Source organism: Streptopelia decaocto (assembly GCF_964273445.1).
Source record: "Streptopelia decaocto genome assembly, chromosome: 4".
In the NCBI taxonomy this organism is placed as follows: domain Eukaryota; kingdom Metazoa; phylum Chordata; class Aves; order Columbiformes; family Columbidae; genus Streptopelia; species Streptopelia decaocto.
In genome coordinates, this window is record NC_138658.1 from 59,334,416 (window position 1) to 59,348,875 (window position 14,460).

General features: G+C 43.1%; 1 protein-coding gene across 2 annotated transcripts in view; it reads left to right on the top strand.

The window, feature by feature from the left end:
- Positions 1–2,786: 2,786 nt before the first annotated feature.
- Positions 2,787–14,460, top strand: part of PPARGC1A (PPARG coactivator 1 alpha) — a gene marked incomplete at its 5' end in the record, with an annotated part of 168,642 nt that continues 156,968 nt past the window's right edge. For both annotated transcript variants that reach the window (XM_082050544.1, XM_082050545.1), the window contains one exon: positions 2,787–2,867. In XM_082050544.1, the coding sequence (XP_081906670.1) occupies positions 2,787–2,867 (81 nt within the window). The remainder of the gene's footprint in view (positions 2,868–14,460) is intronic.

Consider the following 14,460-nt stretch of genomic DNA (forward strand, 5'->3'; position numbering starts at 1 on the left):
TTTAGACTCAGAGGTGTAATATCCAGAGATGTTTTGTTTAGAGTAGTGTAAAATCAAGTATAGTGTGTGAACTTCAAGCAAGGTACATTTGAGCTGAGTACTGGATTACAGAGAATGATATATGGAGCTTCTTTAACTGTGTGGAGTTAGATTTGATTCTTAGCAAATAAGTGACAGATTCATATGTAGGGGAAAATCGAAGTTCTCATCATTATATTGTTTTTATTATGTTCTTTTTTTTTGCTTCAGGCTCTAACATACCAAAGACACTGTGTGCAAAAAAACAGTTTGATTCCCGTCAATAAAGGTCTTCATATTCTTGCAGTTCATACACAATTTGGGTTATTTCATGGTGGTTAAAAAGACAAGGGGAAACCACAAAATAATTCATTGCAATCCATAGTGTCTTAGATTGGAAGCATCACTAATATTTACAATTATCGTCAAGCTCTTTCCGTGCGCTATCCGTCTTAGATTTAGAATTATGCTCCTGGCCCCGCACAAGCATGTCGGTATGTTGGTTTGCATCTGTCTCTGCCATATGCAGAGTAAGACAAGAATTCCTCCTGCTTTGTTTTTATTTTTTTTTATCGTACCCCTCCAAAATCAGACCAGCTGTTGCCTAGATGCTGCCTTTTGCAAATGACAATGCTCTTAAAAAGCAAGCTTATCTCATCTCAAGGATTTGTCACTGTCATCATTATATTTTGTTGTCACCTGGGGGGTAGGTCTCCGCATGGTCGGTACCACTGGCCTTTGTCACCCCTTTGCTGCCAGCCAGCATGTGGGTGGCTGTGAAGAAAGGCGTGTTCCACCATCCCAGTGGCTTTGGGTAACCTTTGCTGGTGCCTCTGTTTAATTGAAGTAAAAATTATTATTATTATTAATTTTTTTTTAACCCAGAAAGCAGAGTCCTAGTAAGTAATTTTTGAATGAAAAATCCCTTTGCACCTCTTTTGTTGCCAGCCTGATGCACCCCTCTGTGTCCGTGCAAGCATCTGGCTCCTTCCGGCGTTTGTACTGCTTTACCTTGTGCTCCTGGGTCTAAAAATAAAACATCCATATGTGTAAGAGGAACCGGCGCTCACGCGTGCTCCCAGTATGTAACACAAGTCCTAAAGTCACACTGAAGGCAGCAGAAACCCACACTGCCCCAGCTCCGGCGATTATTTAGCTAAAAGGAGAAAGGTGAGGAAAACAAACCACAGAGGGGAATGTGGAGCTGCAGGAGGGGGCTCACGACGTGCCACGGTGCGGAGCAGCTGGTGCTGCGTACCGCTCGGCACCTTCAGTGTTATGGTGGGGACACTGTCAAGCTGTGGAAGGCCCAAAATATCTGACAGTAGATGCTGAAGAAATTGGAAACGTTTTCCAGCAATCTAGAAGGCAGTTGCAAAGGAAGGGGGTTTTGTTTGCATTCCAGCAGCCCCGCGCAAGGGTCTGACTCAGCTCAGTGAGGATAACTGGGGGTCTGCAAATGCAAATCCCCGGGAGCAAAAATTAATCTAAAAATCAGTCCAAACTTTTTTGGTCTACCTAGTAAATAAACAGTGCGAACGGTTAATAGTGAACACTTTAAAAAAAAATCTCATCCAAATAGTCATAAACTTTATGAATTTTAAAGATATCACAATATAATATTCTTACATGAAAGAGTTGTTTCAGCTAAAAGCATGCTTAAAAATTAATCTATTGGTTTTGCACTGAAGCGGCACTTCCAAGAAAAGTGTTTGATTTTGTTGTTCTTTGTCACTGCCTGAAACCTTGATTTCCTAAATGCAATGAGTTCAGCATTCTCAGCTAATCTGTGATGAACGTTATAATGAAGTAGCAGCACGGAATCTCCGATTTTTATATATATATTTTTTTTAGTTTAGTAAAAAAGCCAGATGATGTTTTAAGGGTTGATGTGGAGACTAAGCTGTCTCTTGGTGGGATGAAAGATGGTGGTGCTCGGTTAAGGAGCGATGAAGAACGTCGTAAAGGAAATCTGTCCCTGCTCAGGATATGCAGCTGGCATTTCTAGGTGCGATGTATGGGGAGCAAGCTCAAGCAATTTTTTTTCAAATACATAACATTGGGACTGTTTTTTTCTGGTTTGGGGTTGAAATACTTGTGTCCTGCTGAACCCATTTCTGCATTGCTGAACCTGAGCTCTGAAAGAGCTCAGCAGCCAGTATGGTAATGAGCCCATTTCTATCAAAATGGCCTGTATTATTATTCATGTTTATTGGCTGCAGAGCGGTTCAGGAAGCACTTTTCAAACAGATACGCTAAAATATTTTCTTTTAAACAGGCCCAGCAGCTATTTGTATTTCCTTTGCTTGAATCCACACCCCCAACGCAGTCTTAATTATAATGACAGCAAATGAGACAATAATTGCAATATGTGGAAAAAAACACTTTTGGGAAAGGCGTGTGAGAGTACTTTGGGTAGTATTAGCAATTCTGCCATACTTTACATCTAATTAGGGCTGTTCCACAGTGTCACCAACCCTCTGTCATTACCCTGCGAACTCCCCGGCTGCAGCGATGCATTTTCTGGACCGGCAGGGATGTGTCAGACCGCAGTCACACTTCCCCGAATCTTTTCACGTGTGGATCCTTCGTGCCGACCCTTTCCCTCCCCGCTCTTCCCCTCTCCCCCCTCGCCTCCCCCCACCCGTGGTGTGACATTTTCTTCATGACAGCGTGTCTGGGAGCTGCACTCGCTGCCGCCTGGGCACAGCTCACAGAGAGCGCGGATCAGCCTGTGGCCAATCGAGTTCGCGCGAGCTCCGTCAGCGATGGATGAAACATCCACGAGAGAGAATAAGGACTTGGAAGAAAACTGGATAAAAGGGCTGCGACGGGAAGCTAGCTGGCAGGTTAGTGATACAAAGACGTGTGCTTGCAAGCGGATTGAATCTCAGCGCTAAAAATCTCTCAACTTTTTAGCCTAAGCATAGGTGAAACATGCACGTTTATTTGTAGCAATGCCTGAAAGCTTATTCCTGTGAGAGCAGTTATCATTATCTTCTTGTTGTCTTGGAAAGAAGAGTTGTGTGATTCCAAAGCCATGTATTCCAAATTGTAGGACGATTAGTTTTATAAATCTGCAGACATTACTAAATGCACACTGGCTTAATAAAGGTCCTTGCAATAACAAGTTGCAGGTGCATGCTGTAATATCAAAAGAAATACGTGCCTGTATATATGCAAGGTTAGTCCATTAAAAAATATACACCACCTGTCACCCTGTTACTTAATTGTGTCATAGGAACTGTAACAAGGGGTTTCTTTTAGCCTCTTTTAAAGAGGCAACATCTTTAAATGCAAAGTACTTGTTTTCTTTATTATATTGGACTCACAATAGATGTGTATGCAATTCAATCCAAAGGCAGGCAGTTTTCATTAAAGTGTGCAGAGCAATAGTGTTTACATTATGCAGTACCTTTCTGGAGTTTGCAGAATTAGATATCATTTCAGACCTGCTAAGCCCCACTGAGTGGTTGTGATTGCTCTTTACATTGCATCCTAAGCATCGTCTGTGCACTTTTTCTGCTCTATTGCATTTTAATTAGTCAATCAACAATATTCACCAAGTTATTTCTTTCCCCCTCCTTGCTGCTTCTTACAAGGGATTTTAAAGGAAGGTTATTATTATTATTATTTTGGTGGTGCAATTATACAAAATTCAGATAAAGTGGCGATTTGATCTGTTCCTATCAGGTGAAGCTGCACGAGAGTCCCAGCTTGATAGGAGTTACTGCGGCAGTCTAAGTGCTACATGGCATGCTTCCTTCCCCCAGGAGAATAGCTGGTTTAGTTTGGTCCTCTCCCATAACTTTGCTCTAGAAAAGGAAATACAAGTAATACTGCTTGTGGCTTTTGTCGTGGCACCTTTCTGGTCATCTGTCTGTATCACTGACAAAATGAAGTATAAAATCAGGATGTCATGAATATAGGAGCCAAATGATCCCCCCTGTCTGTGTCGTTGTGGAAGCAGGTGGGTGGAGGTGATGGAGAGGAGATGGTCGCTGTGCAGACACAGTGTGGGAGACCACTGCTGCCCCAAAGAGCTCGGCTCCACAGGTGGGTGACCTGGACAGGGGAAGACCTGGAGGAGATTAGGGAAAGGCCGGAGGAGAGCTGGGGCTGTGGAGGTGTCTGTAGCTAGTCCATACACCCGTTAAATGACCTGGAAATCTGTTCTGCTGCTGCCCTCGTTTGTGCTGTTTCTGCCAGGTCAGATGAGTGAAGAGTGAGTTGGAAAAACATGGAATTTGCCTGTAGTACCTGGCTGGAAACCAAGCGTGCTGTGGCACGAATTAATTTCTAGTCAGCAGCTTCTGCCTCCTTTTTTGTGTGAGGAAGCGGTGGCAGCACGGTCAGGGAAGAAGTCTCCAGTGCTGTAGGTGCCATGCCTACAGCCCTGAGATGGATGAAGGTGGAATCTTGTCTCCGAGGAGACAGCGTGCCCTGGTAACCCCTGCCTGCGTCCGTCACTGTTCTGCTCCTTGCCTGCAGAAATGCCGTCCCCATCAACTTCCACTTCGGCTGGAGCACAGGGGTGGTGCTTGTACATGTTTTGCTCTGGGATTGCAACCCTGTTACATGTGAGTGAGATTTTCAGAGAAGTCCCTGGGAAGGTGTTATCCAATTCTCACTTGGATTATAACTCATCCCATATTTCTTCACGCTGCAAAGTCTTTAGAAGTCCCAGGGTAGGGCAGAGCATCAGTCTTGAAAAGAGATGATGTAGAGTGAGCGTGGCAGAGCTGGAGCTCCTCTTCAGTCCTGTCTGCTGGGGAGCTACAAGGTGACGTTGTACATCCTTTCTTCTTAAATGGGCCAAGTTTTTTTAGAGCTAGGCCCTTACATCCATATTTAGTCTCCTAAATAAGTGTCCTGATTTTCCGAAGTGCTGAGTATCCTGGGAAGCCAGTAGACATTTCAGTTTTCCTGGACTTCAACTTGTGAGACCTGTGCTTCAGGCTGCGTGGTGGTGGGTACTTGTCGCGTGGTCCTGGGGTAGGAGGCAGGCTGGGGTGCTCGGCGGCAGCTGGAGGTTGTGACGGCTGTGAACTGCCCTTGAGAACTAATTACGGCACCTTGGAGCTGCCGTGTGGTTACCGGCTCTCCTCCGCCTCAGCTGCAGGTGGTGGCAGGCTGAGGGGACGCGGAGCGGGAGGGCCACCCCGGCGCCACGTGGCAAACGTGGATGAACGGCTGGTTGTGAGAGGCTCCCTCTTGTAGTAAGAGACCTGGCAGTTCTGACTTGGCACTTTGAAAAATCAGGCCGCTTATTTAGCAGGCTAAATATAGGTTAAGCAGCCAAGCTTGAGCATCCTGCCTTAAAATTTCTGGCGATAGTCATCTCCTATCCTACCTTTCAGCCAGCGCGCTCATCATGCTGTGAGAGGTCTGTGCGGTAGCCCCATGCACATGAATAAACATCAGCTTGCAAGTGAAAGAAGGAAGAAGCTTACCGTGTTTCTTTCAAGGGGATATACAGTTTGGAAAACAGATTGCTTTCTCTCTCCAAAATGAGTCATTTTTCTATTAAGTAAAAAAAAAAAAAGGAGTGCTAAAATGGTAATTGTGGTTTTATCATTTAGCTTTAACTTTTTATCTTCTCTTGTTCTTATCATCCCAGACTTTATTGTAGTGGTCTGTATCTATTTTTGATTTTTCATGGAGAAAGGTGGGCTTTCTTGCTCCTCTTAGCAGACCTTCAGAACAGGTTTTCAAAACCTCCTATAATCCCTTTTCCTGATGTTTCCTTGGGAACAGCTTCTGACATCCGACAGATCTATAGCTGTCACAAAGCTGGCACAGTTCTGCCATAGGCCAGGCACATCTTTGGGTGACCGCAACTGTGCAGATAGACTAAAGGTTAAGAAATCTATAAGGGTGTGGATGTCAATATTTAAAGAAAAAAGTCCTGCATATTTATAGAGACAAATGGATTTTCCTTCGCATTTACACATCCAGGGAAATTTGTGCTCTCAGAGATGCCAGAGTAACTCCAGTTGATTTAGAAGGGAATTTTTCTTTGCAAATAAGAGCAAATGGTGATCCAAAATGTCCTGAGAAAGGAGCAGCGCACCAATCCCAGCAACTTGTCAGAGCGGTGAATCCTTCTGCTGACATACTGAGATTGTGAAAGCCACAATTTTCTTCCTAATTGATGGCTCAATCGGGGTACGGCCTCTGTCTCAAGCTTACTTGTAAGCTTTGTCCTTGATGTGCTGGGTTACTGTATAGCCTAAAATATACTGCCTGTGTTGCAGAGGGAGGGGTGTAGAACAAGAAGTGTTTAAGTCATTCCAAAATCATTTGTGATCTTTCATCAAGATAGGCACGCAGTTGATGAAAAATAGCCCTTTTGTCAGAGCCTTCAGCAGTTTGATGGTCATTGCCTACAGAATAATAAAAGCAGACATGTCCTGCCATTTTCATTTAATTTTTCGTTCTTGTATGCATTTGTGGGGAGTGGGAGTAATTTGGCTGAAATGAGAGCTTATCAGGCTTCAGTGGAACTGGGGACACAGCAACACACAGTATAAAGTGCAAGAGACACAATAACCTGTCTTCTCCTGTGTCCTATGGTCCCATTGAGTTAATACAAATTGGAAAAGAACACTGGGAAATCACTATACCTATGTGAATTACGTGTGCAGACACGTATCTGTCTATCTACAATTGGACTTGAAGACCTAAAAGGCTTTTTCCAACCTAAATGATTCTACGATTCAGTCTGGGTGGGCGTGTGCCTCTAAGTGTGTATTCACATCTTCAAGGTGTGATAGTGCTGAAAATTGGATGTTTTGGAAAGAGAGATTTAGAAATGCCTGCCTGAAGTAATATGTAAAATGTTCCTGTTATTTCCTGTTCTGTCTAAAGTAGACATTCTTAAACCTTGTAAAATCTCCAATTCCTAATTTAATAAGTATTTAGCTCTCTTATGTCTACTACAATAACACAATGTTTTAAGCTGTCAAAATTTGGGGGTTTTGTTTCTTCCTCTTTTCACGAGGACCTGAATGCCATTCTGTGATGATGGAAACATGAGTGAAAAAGCCTGCAGGCTCATATTTTTTTAATATTTTTTTTGAGCTGATCACAGTGCTGATGGCACTGTCCTTCTGTTTTGATGACAGCCCAAATAGGGCTGTTAAACACCTGGTGATCCAGGCATGGAGTATAATCTACTACTTTTTGTATTATTCCACAAGTCTTCCCTCCACAATATTGGATGTGAAAATAGTGGAAAATTTAACTTTGTTGCCCAAAGTGTGGGTGGTTCAGGTGTAGTATATCCAGCAGCACCATTGTAATGCGCTTGCTGTGAACACTGAATTCCTTCAGTGAGGGAAGTTGCTGAAGTCATCTCCCCCCACCCCCCCCATAAGGGAGGAACGGTCACAATTCAGTTATTCTAGACAGATAACTTCTCAAACTGTTTACTTTTTGTTGTTCCCATGAGTATTGTATTGTCAAGACAATCATCATAAAAAGATTTGCTGCGGGATTAATTTTTAGCCTTACCTAGGTATTTCTTTGCCAGTTTCCATATTTGAGGTGCAGTACGAGGTCCGTGGCTGGGCCTCCGTCCCCTGGGTCACGCTGGGTGCCCTCGGAGGAGATTCACAGAATGATCGGCAACCAAACAGAGGCGTATCAGAACTGGAAATTCTTTATCAATTCTGCCTACAGTTTCTGATTTGATTTTTGCTTTATTTGATTTTGTATATTTAATACATATGCATGATGCTTCACAGTGTGATACTAACACAGCAAACTTATCTAGGAGCATTTGGGAGAAAATGCAGGTTATTGGTAGAGGCTGCTGCTGAGTGGCAGTGCAGTTACATCTTGGAGTTGTTAGACTCTGGTGCTGGTATTTGTCCACCTCTGATGTTACCTGGGCACTCGCTGACCTTTGCTCCATGTGCCACATGTGACACTGGCCGCTGGCGTTTGGGAGGGACGGACATGTCCATCCCTCTTAGAGTGCTGGCAGTGATCAGCCCATCTGTGGGATGGAGGGTTAGGCCCTATACTGTGAGGACAAAACAATTTGCCTTATTTTCATCAGGCCGGAGGAAATGTTCTCTTCTCTGCTCCTCATCAAGTACAGCGGGAGGGGAATGTTGCCTCGCGAGACAGGACGGTGTCAGTCCTTCTGAGAGCCGGCATCAGGCACGTAGCAGTAAGAAAAGAGACATAGATGCACCAGGGTAGTACGAGGTGTCTTTTTGATAATAAGGTACCTAATTAGAGTAAAGAGAAATAGGACTGATGTGTGATGTTGTATGGACTGTAGTTTTAGAAATCAAACGCCTTAAGACTAAACCAAGGGAGAGTATCTACCAGCCTCGGTTATTTACTACCCTGTGAAATGCTCTGTGCATGCTGTGCGTAGCTTGCTGCTGCTCAGTGCTTTAAGCCTGTTCATAACCGTTCACAGCACTTAAGATCTAAAGATACACTCATCCTTTGATAGGACAAGGTCAATTATTCTCGAATTTATTGCCAGTACCGAAGTGTTTATGCGGTTTTATTTATAAGCTGGGTTTGTGCTTTTCTAACATTAAAGACATTTGATAGTAAAAAAGGGCATTTCATTTGAAGATTACTTATTCTGTGACATATTTATATTAAAAAATGTGCATGCATGTATTCATATAAATGATATAAACCGTATCTTTTGGACACCACTTAGCTTCTTTTTAACCTGATAAATGAACGTTGCGCAATCCTGAGTTACATACTTGAAGTGTACTGATGCAAAGAAATCTGGGTCTGAGAATAACATTATTTAACTAGCCACCTTTTTTCAGTGGACAATTGGATTTGATCTTACAGTTGTTCAGGCTTTGTGTTTCTCTGCTGCGCTACTAGGACCAGCACCCAGAGCCACCTTTAATGCTTTTGTCCTTTAATACCAGTACTGTCTACAGAAGGGTGGCTCTGTTTCTGCAAAGCCTGGGGAGGCAGGAGTAAGTCTGTCCCTGTGTAATGAACCACTTAAGCCTGTGCCTAAGAGAAGCCTGTGTCAACTGTCTGGCTTGATAAAAATGAGCTGCTGGTTTGCTGATGGAAACATGTGGGCTCCCTGGCTCACTCTCCACCGGAGTTTTTGTTCTGTACCTATTCAGCAGTTCTAAAACTTTTTATTTTTGGCAAAGAGTTTATTTGACAACAGGCAAAAATAATATAATAATGTTTTTGAGTCTGCTGTTTGAATCACTTCCTCTCCTCTATTTATTCTCTCAAAATCTTTAAGGAAACATCTGGATGAAGAAGGTATTCCTCAGACATAAAAGTTTTACATTTAAACCATATTTACTTATTCATATTAAAGTGCTGGTTGCCATCACGTACCCATCTCTCTGGTGTTATCACAGTTTCAGTGTTCCCTGAAGGCTTCGCACCGTGACCGGTCTGCTTTGTGTCAGACTCAGGGCAATTATATTCCAGCTCTGGAGATGGGTAGTTGGCGCCTTACAGAAACGTTCACCTCCCTCTCCCCAGGTTACCCCAGGCAGAGTTTAGCCTGTTTACATCTCTTTGCTAATTTAGCCCTTTACTTGCATAAGAAATTACTCCCAGGCATGCATGAAAGAGGAGGACAAATTATTTTCAAATGAAAACCAGTATTTTTAGTTGTGTGATGTGTCTTTAAAATATGTTCCAGCATATTTCAGAGGGGGATGTGTGGCCAACACGCAACTCAGAGTTCACAAAACTTCTCGAATTCATGCATGTTCTTACCAAAAAATATTCTTTATTTTTTTTTAATACTTCTGACTGATGAATCGTAAGTCTCTCTCAATCCTGTCTGCCAAAACTGTATGGCACGGAATTGAGCGCTTGTCTTGCTCTGGCTATTGGCTCATTCCGTCTGTTTTGCTGGGGGATTTTCACAAGCCCTGAATGTCCCTCTGAGCTGGGATGGAGAGCAGGTGGTCAGCAAGGCACCACTGGCCCCTGCTCCTGCTTCCAGCCCTGGGGCTGCAGCTCAGGGCGGGGATGATGCCACCTGGGACGGCTCAGCCACCACTGAGGTGACAAGTAGCTGGAGACTCCTCCAGATGCCTCAACATTATCCTTCCTTCTCCCCACCCACCTTCCGCTGGATACGAGGAAACTGTAAACTTGGCTTTTCTGATTCTCAGAAGACTTTTCCAGCACTACCAGAATTAGGGGTTGTCACCGATTGACACCAGAAATGACATGACTAAGCCATCACGTCCTACTCAGCCCTTGGTCTTCAACAGGAATGATGCAGGGTGGTTATTGCAGACCTCCTTGATCACTGTAACTGGAGGACAGGTGGCCTTCAACATTTTAAGTAGCTGACAGAAGGATCTGTTCCCAGCCCCTTCCCTCTAGCTAAACCTGGGATGTGTCAACCCCATCTCCAGGACACAGACAGCGCTGTAATTTTGACCTTTTACCATATTATGTGCTCTGCTTTGCCCTAAGCTGGTTTTCTGCAAAATGAGCTGGATTTTGCTTTTTGGCAAAATAACTATAGAGAGCTGGAAAATCCAAATGAGCTGATACATCTTTTATTAGCGCTATCTTATTACCGAGCAATTTCTTTTTCTTTTCTTTTCTTTTTTTTTTGGACATTCATAACGTAGGCACAGTTGTATATGGTATCTGTTTGGTTTTTATGGTAAAGGCATCAAATGGTACATCTTTTTATATCTTGATTTAGAATTAATTCCAAAATAATGTAGTGAAGATGGTGATACTTCATATTCCACGTTTTGATTTTTTTATAGGAAATTAAAAATTTTTCAGAAGTTGGTTTTTCAACTAATAATGTGAATTATAGGAGCTGATAAATGTGAGATTAATAGCTAAGAAAGCAATCATTTCAGATGGATAATTTAGATTTTTATCATTTATTAATCATAAAAAGTAAACCTGCTGTATAACTAATTTTAGTTTTATCAAGAAGACGAATTGTTCCAGCTAATGAATGTATAGATATTCTATGCCAAAGGCATTCGTAGGAATCTGTTAATCATTTAACTGTGTCATGGCATATGCTTTGTCTTCATAAACCAATTAAAACACATAACTTCCTCCACTGAAATGCGTCTTGGTCTTCCGTGCCTACAGCAAATTAGAACAGCATTTGTCTTAAAATACACTTCAGTATTGCGGATACAAAAATTTCATGGGGCTGGTGCCTCCAGGTAGGGAGCATTGCTGGGCTGCCTGTGCCAGGGCTTGGGGAAGGCCGCACCGTTTGCAGTGTTTCAGGGAGCCGATCCCACAAATAAGAGTCACGTCTGCTAAGGGGAGGGGGCTGGTGAAGGGTCTCACCCTGATCCGCTGGAGTACTTCCCTCTTGAGCTTGAAGCGTGGGCATAAACACGTGAAAATGGGGCTTAAATACAGAACTGTCTGGATGGAAAGTGGCAGTGGCAAAGTTGGTGGTTATTTATAGCAGGTCAAGGAGATCAACTTAGACCTGGCAGTGATCATCATGGATTTCAAGAAGGGTATGGCTCTTTTTGGAGGATGAACTGTAGCAATGGGAAGAAAGGCTCTTTGTTGGGAGGTGTTTGTGGTGCAGGTCTGCACGCACCTGAGCAGTGCTAATGCAGGGTTGGAAGGGACATTCTGAAAGTCTACTTTTCCTGAAAATATGGGAGGCAGTTTTCAGCATTTTGGCTTGTTCCATGCCTATACTCATTAAAAATTTGCTTTCTTCTTTGCCATTTTCAAGAAGAGTCATTGCTTTTCTTCTGTTTTCGGAGAGTCTGCAATTGCTGTTCTGCAGACCCTTCTTGTTCAACAGCACAGCAGCGTCTCAGGCTTCCTAAGCCCTGGTGCAAGGAGGTCCTGCTGCTCTCACCTCCGGCCTTGCAGCCCAGGCTCCCTCAACAAGCGTGTCATGGCGTGTAGGACAGGCAGCCTGTGGGAGAGGTGGTCTCCTGTAATGAAGGTGATAATGCACTGCTGAGACTCATAGAATGATTTGGGTTGGAAGGGACCTTAAAGATCATCTAGTTCCAACCCCTCTATCGTGGGCAGGGACACCTTCCACCAGACCAGGTTGCTCAAAGCCCCATCCAGCCTGGCCTTGAACACTTCCAGGGATGGGGCATCCACAGCTTCTCTGGGCAACCTGTTCCAGTCTTTCATCATCCTCATCATAAAAAATTTCTACCTTATGTCCAAACTAAACCTACCCTCTTCTAATTGAATTGTGATAGTTCTGCCAGACCTGCTTCTTCAGCTGTGCAGTGTCCTCCTGCTTTCACAGAGCTGCTGCTGGTGCTTTCGGGAAGGGGAGATTGAGCTATGGTGTCCAGTGTGATCTGCACGGTCCCACCTGGGATTTCACTGTGCCTCAGCTGCCTCCATGCCAGGTGGAGCTCCCCCCTTCCTTGTCTGTCTCATATATTTAAGACAATCTCTTTTCCATTTACAGCCATTGAGATGGGGCTGATCTGTTACGTTAGACTTGTGTAAGAAATTACCTCGCTTGGACTTACTCTTGGCAAGGGCTGAGAGAGGCTGCTGTAATACAAAAAGCAGCGCTGATTGCTGCTGGAGATTTTCCTGAGAATGGCATATGCAGTTGAACCAAAGCTAGAGGTTAGAGGGTAATAATTGCACTCATAGTTATTTTTAGTCCATCCTGGAAGAGACAGTGAATTTTTTTTTTTAAATGGATTTTTATATTTAAGGAAATTACAGCTTTCTGGAAAAACTTCAGAGCTGTGACAAAAAGTGAGAGGCAAGAGGGTGTTTAAATTTGCAGGCTGGGTTTCTATATTCTGGTCATTCAAAGCTGTTTATTTCATCTCCTTTCTTACTCCCAGTGAGGTGAATAAAATAAAAGTGTGAATGTGTTTAGGTTTTATCCACAGCATTGTTGTGATGTCAAAGGAAATACAAACAGAGACAGACAGTAAGCCCACGATGGAGAAATCAAAAACCAGCAAACATTCAAATAACTAGCTCTATCTAATCCAACTCGAAAACACACTTTGTTTGGCTGGTTAACAACCTGTATGTTGCTGTACCACCTATACTGTGTTCTTTTATTTATATCTTTAATACGTTATCTGTAGGCGACATTATGGGTGAAGCACTGTTGCTAAAAGAGAAGGAAAAATTATAGTTATTGCTATAATAAACAGCTTGAGAATATCTTTTTAAGAAGATTGCAGTAATACAAAAGGAAATAGCGTTAGATTGCAACATCAATTATTTAGAACAATGTTGTTATATTCATTTTTTTACCCTATTTCTTTTCTCAGAGATAAAGTTCAGTCTTTCCAGCATCAGGTTTCTGGAGCCACAAAATGCCTGCCTGGGTCAAAAGTCCGCAGCTTTCTGATGAACCAGGTGTTGAGGATGGAGTGGGAGCGTGTCCTTGGCTGGAGGAGGCGGAGGTTCCCTGGGGTGGATTTGGGAGGTGGGGGTACCGGACCCAGCACCCCAGCATCTCGGCCGCGCGGTGTAAGGGAGAGGTGCCGGTGGCCTTGGCTTTTCTGGGACTTTGAGGAAAATAATAATTTTAGGCCATCTTGCCCTAGTTTTAGCAGGCTTCTGGGAATAAGAAAGGGAAAATGGATCTTTGTAAAGACTTAAAGAATGTTGCTGAGAGGGAGGGGGTGAAATCAGGTCCTTATGGAGCACTGAACCTGGTTTATAAATGGAGTGAGGAAATGTAAGTCATTGTGCACTTCTAAATTTGGGACTTTTGTATGGATATTACTTACTTAACTGAAGACAGAAACCTTCCCTAAAAAAGAAAACGCAATTGTGTCAGGCAGGCAGGATCGGTCGGGTTTCATTAGAGGCAAAGGCGAAAGCAGTAAGTTATCAGAAGCATAAAAAGATCTTTTTTTCCTTTCTTTTTAATTCTGTCCACATATAAGAGTTCATGAAATAAAGCCCCTTGTCTGTAAGACATACTAGTAAGCGTGTGGGTTGAGAACTTCACACTATATTAATGTTTGGAAACAATGGTATGAACAACCCGCTCAGCAATAGTTTTCTCAGTGCAAATAAAATCTTCAGTGGCACAAACCTCATAAAAATAAATGATATTTTTATATAAATGCTGAGTGAATACACATAAGCTGTGAGTACAGTTAGGGTAGCTGCCACTGCTTAAAGGTCAGTAAAGCATAGCATTAAACAGCACATTTTGTGCTCCCAGACACGTAACCCATGATAAATTTTATGCAGTACATTTCTGAAATATCTACAGACACATTTTCTTCAATAATTCACAATCCTTTAAAAGCTTTTTTTTTCCTTTTGACAATCAATATCAGGACATAGTGTCTATAAAAGTTGCTGGTACTGAACTTCCACGATCATTTTAATTGGAGGACGGATGATGTTAAACTCCCGTAGCAGCTGATCTGAGCTAAAGCCACGACACGCCAGCCCGGTCTGCAGGATACAGGCTGGACCTTTAGCCTGGTA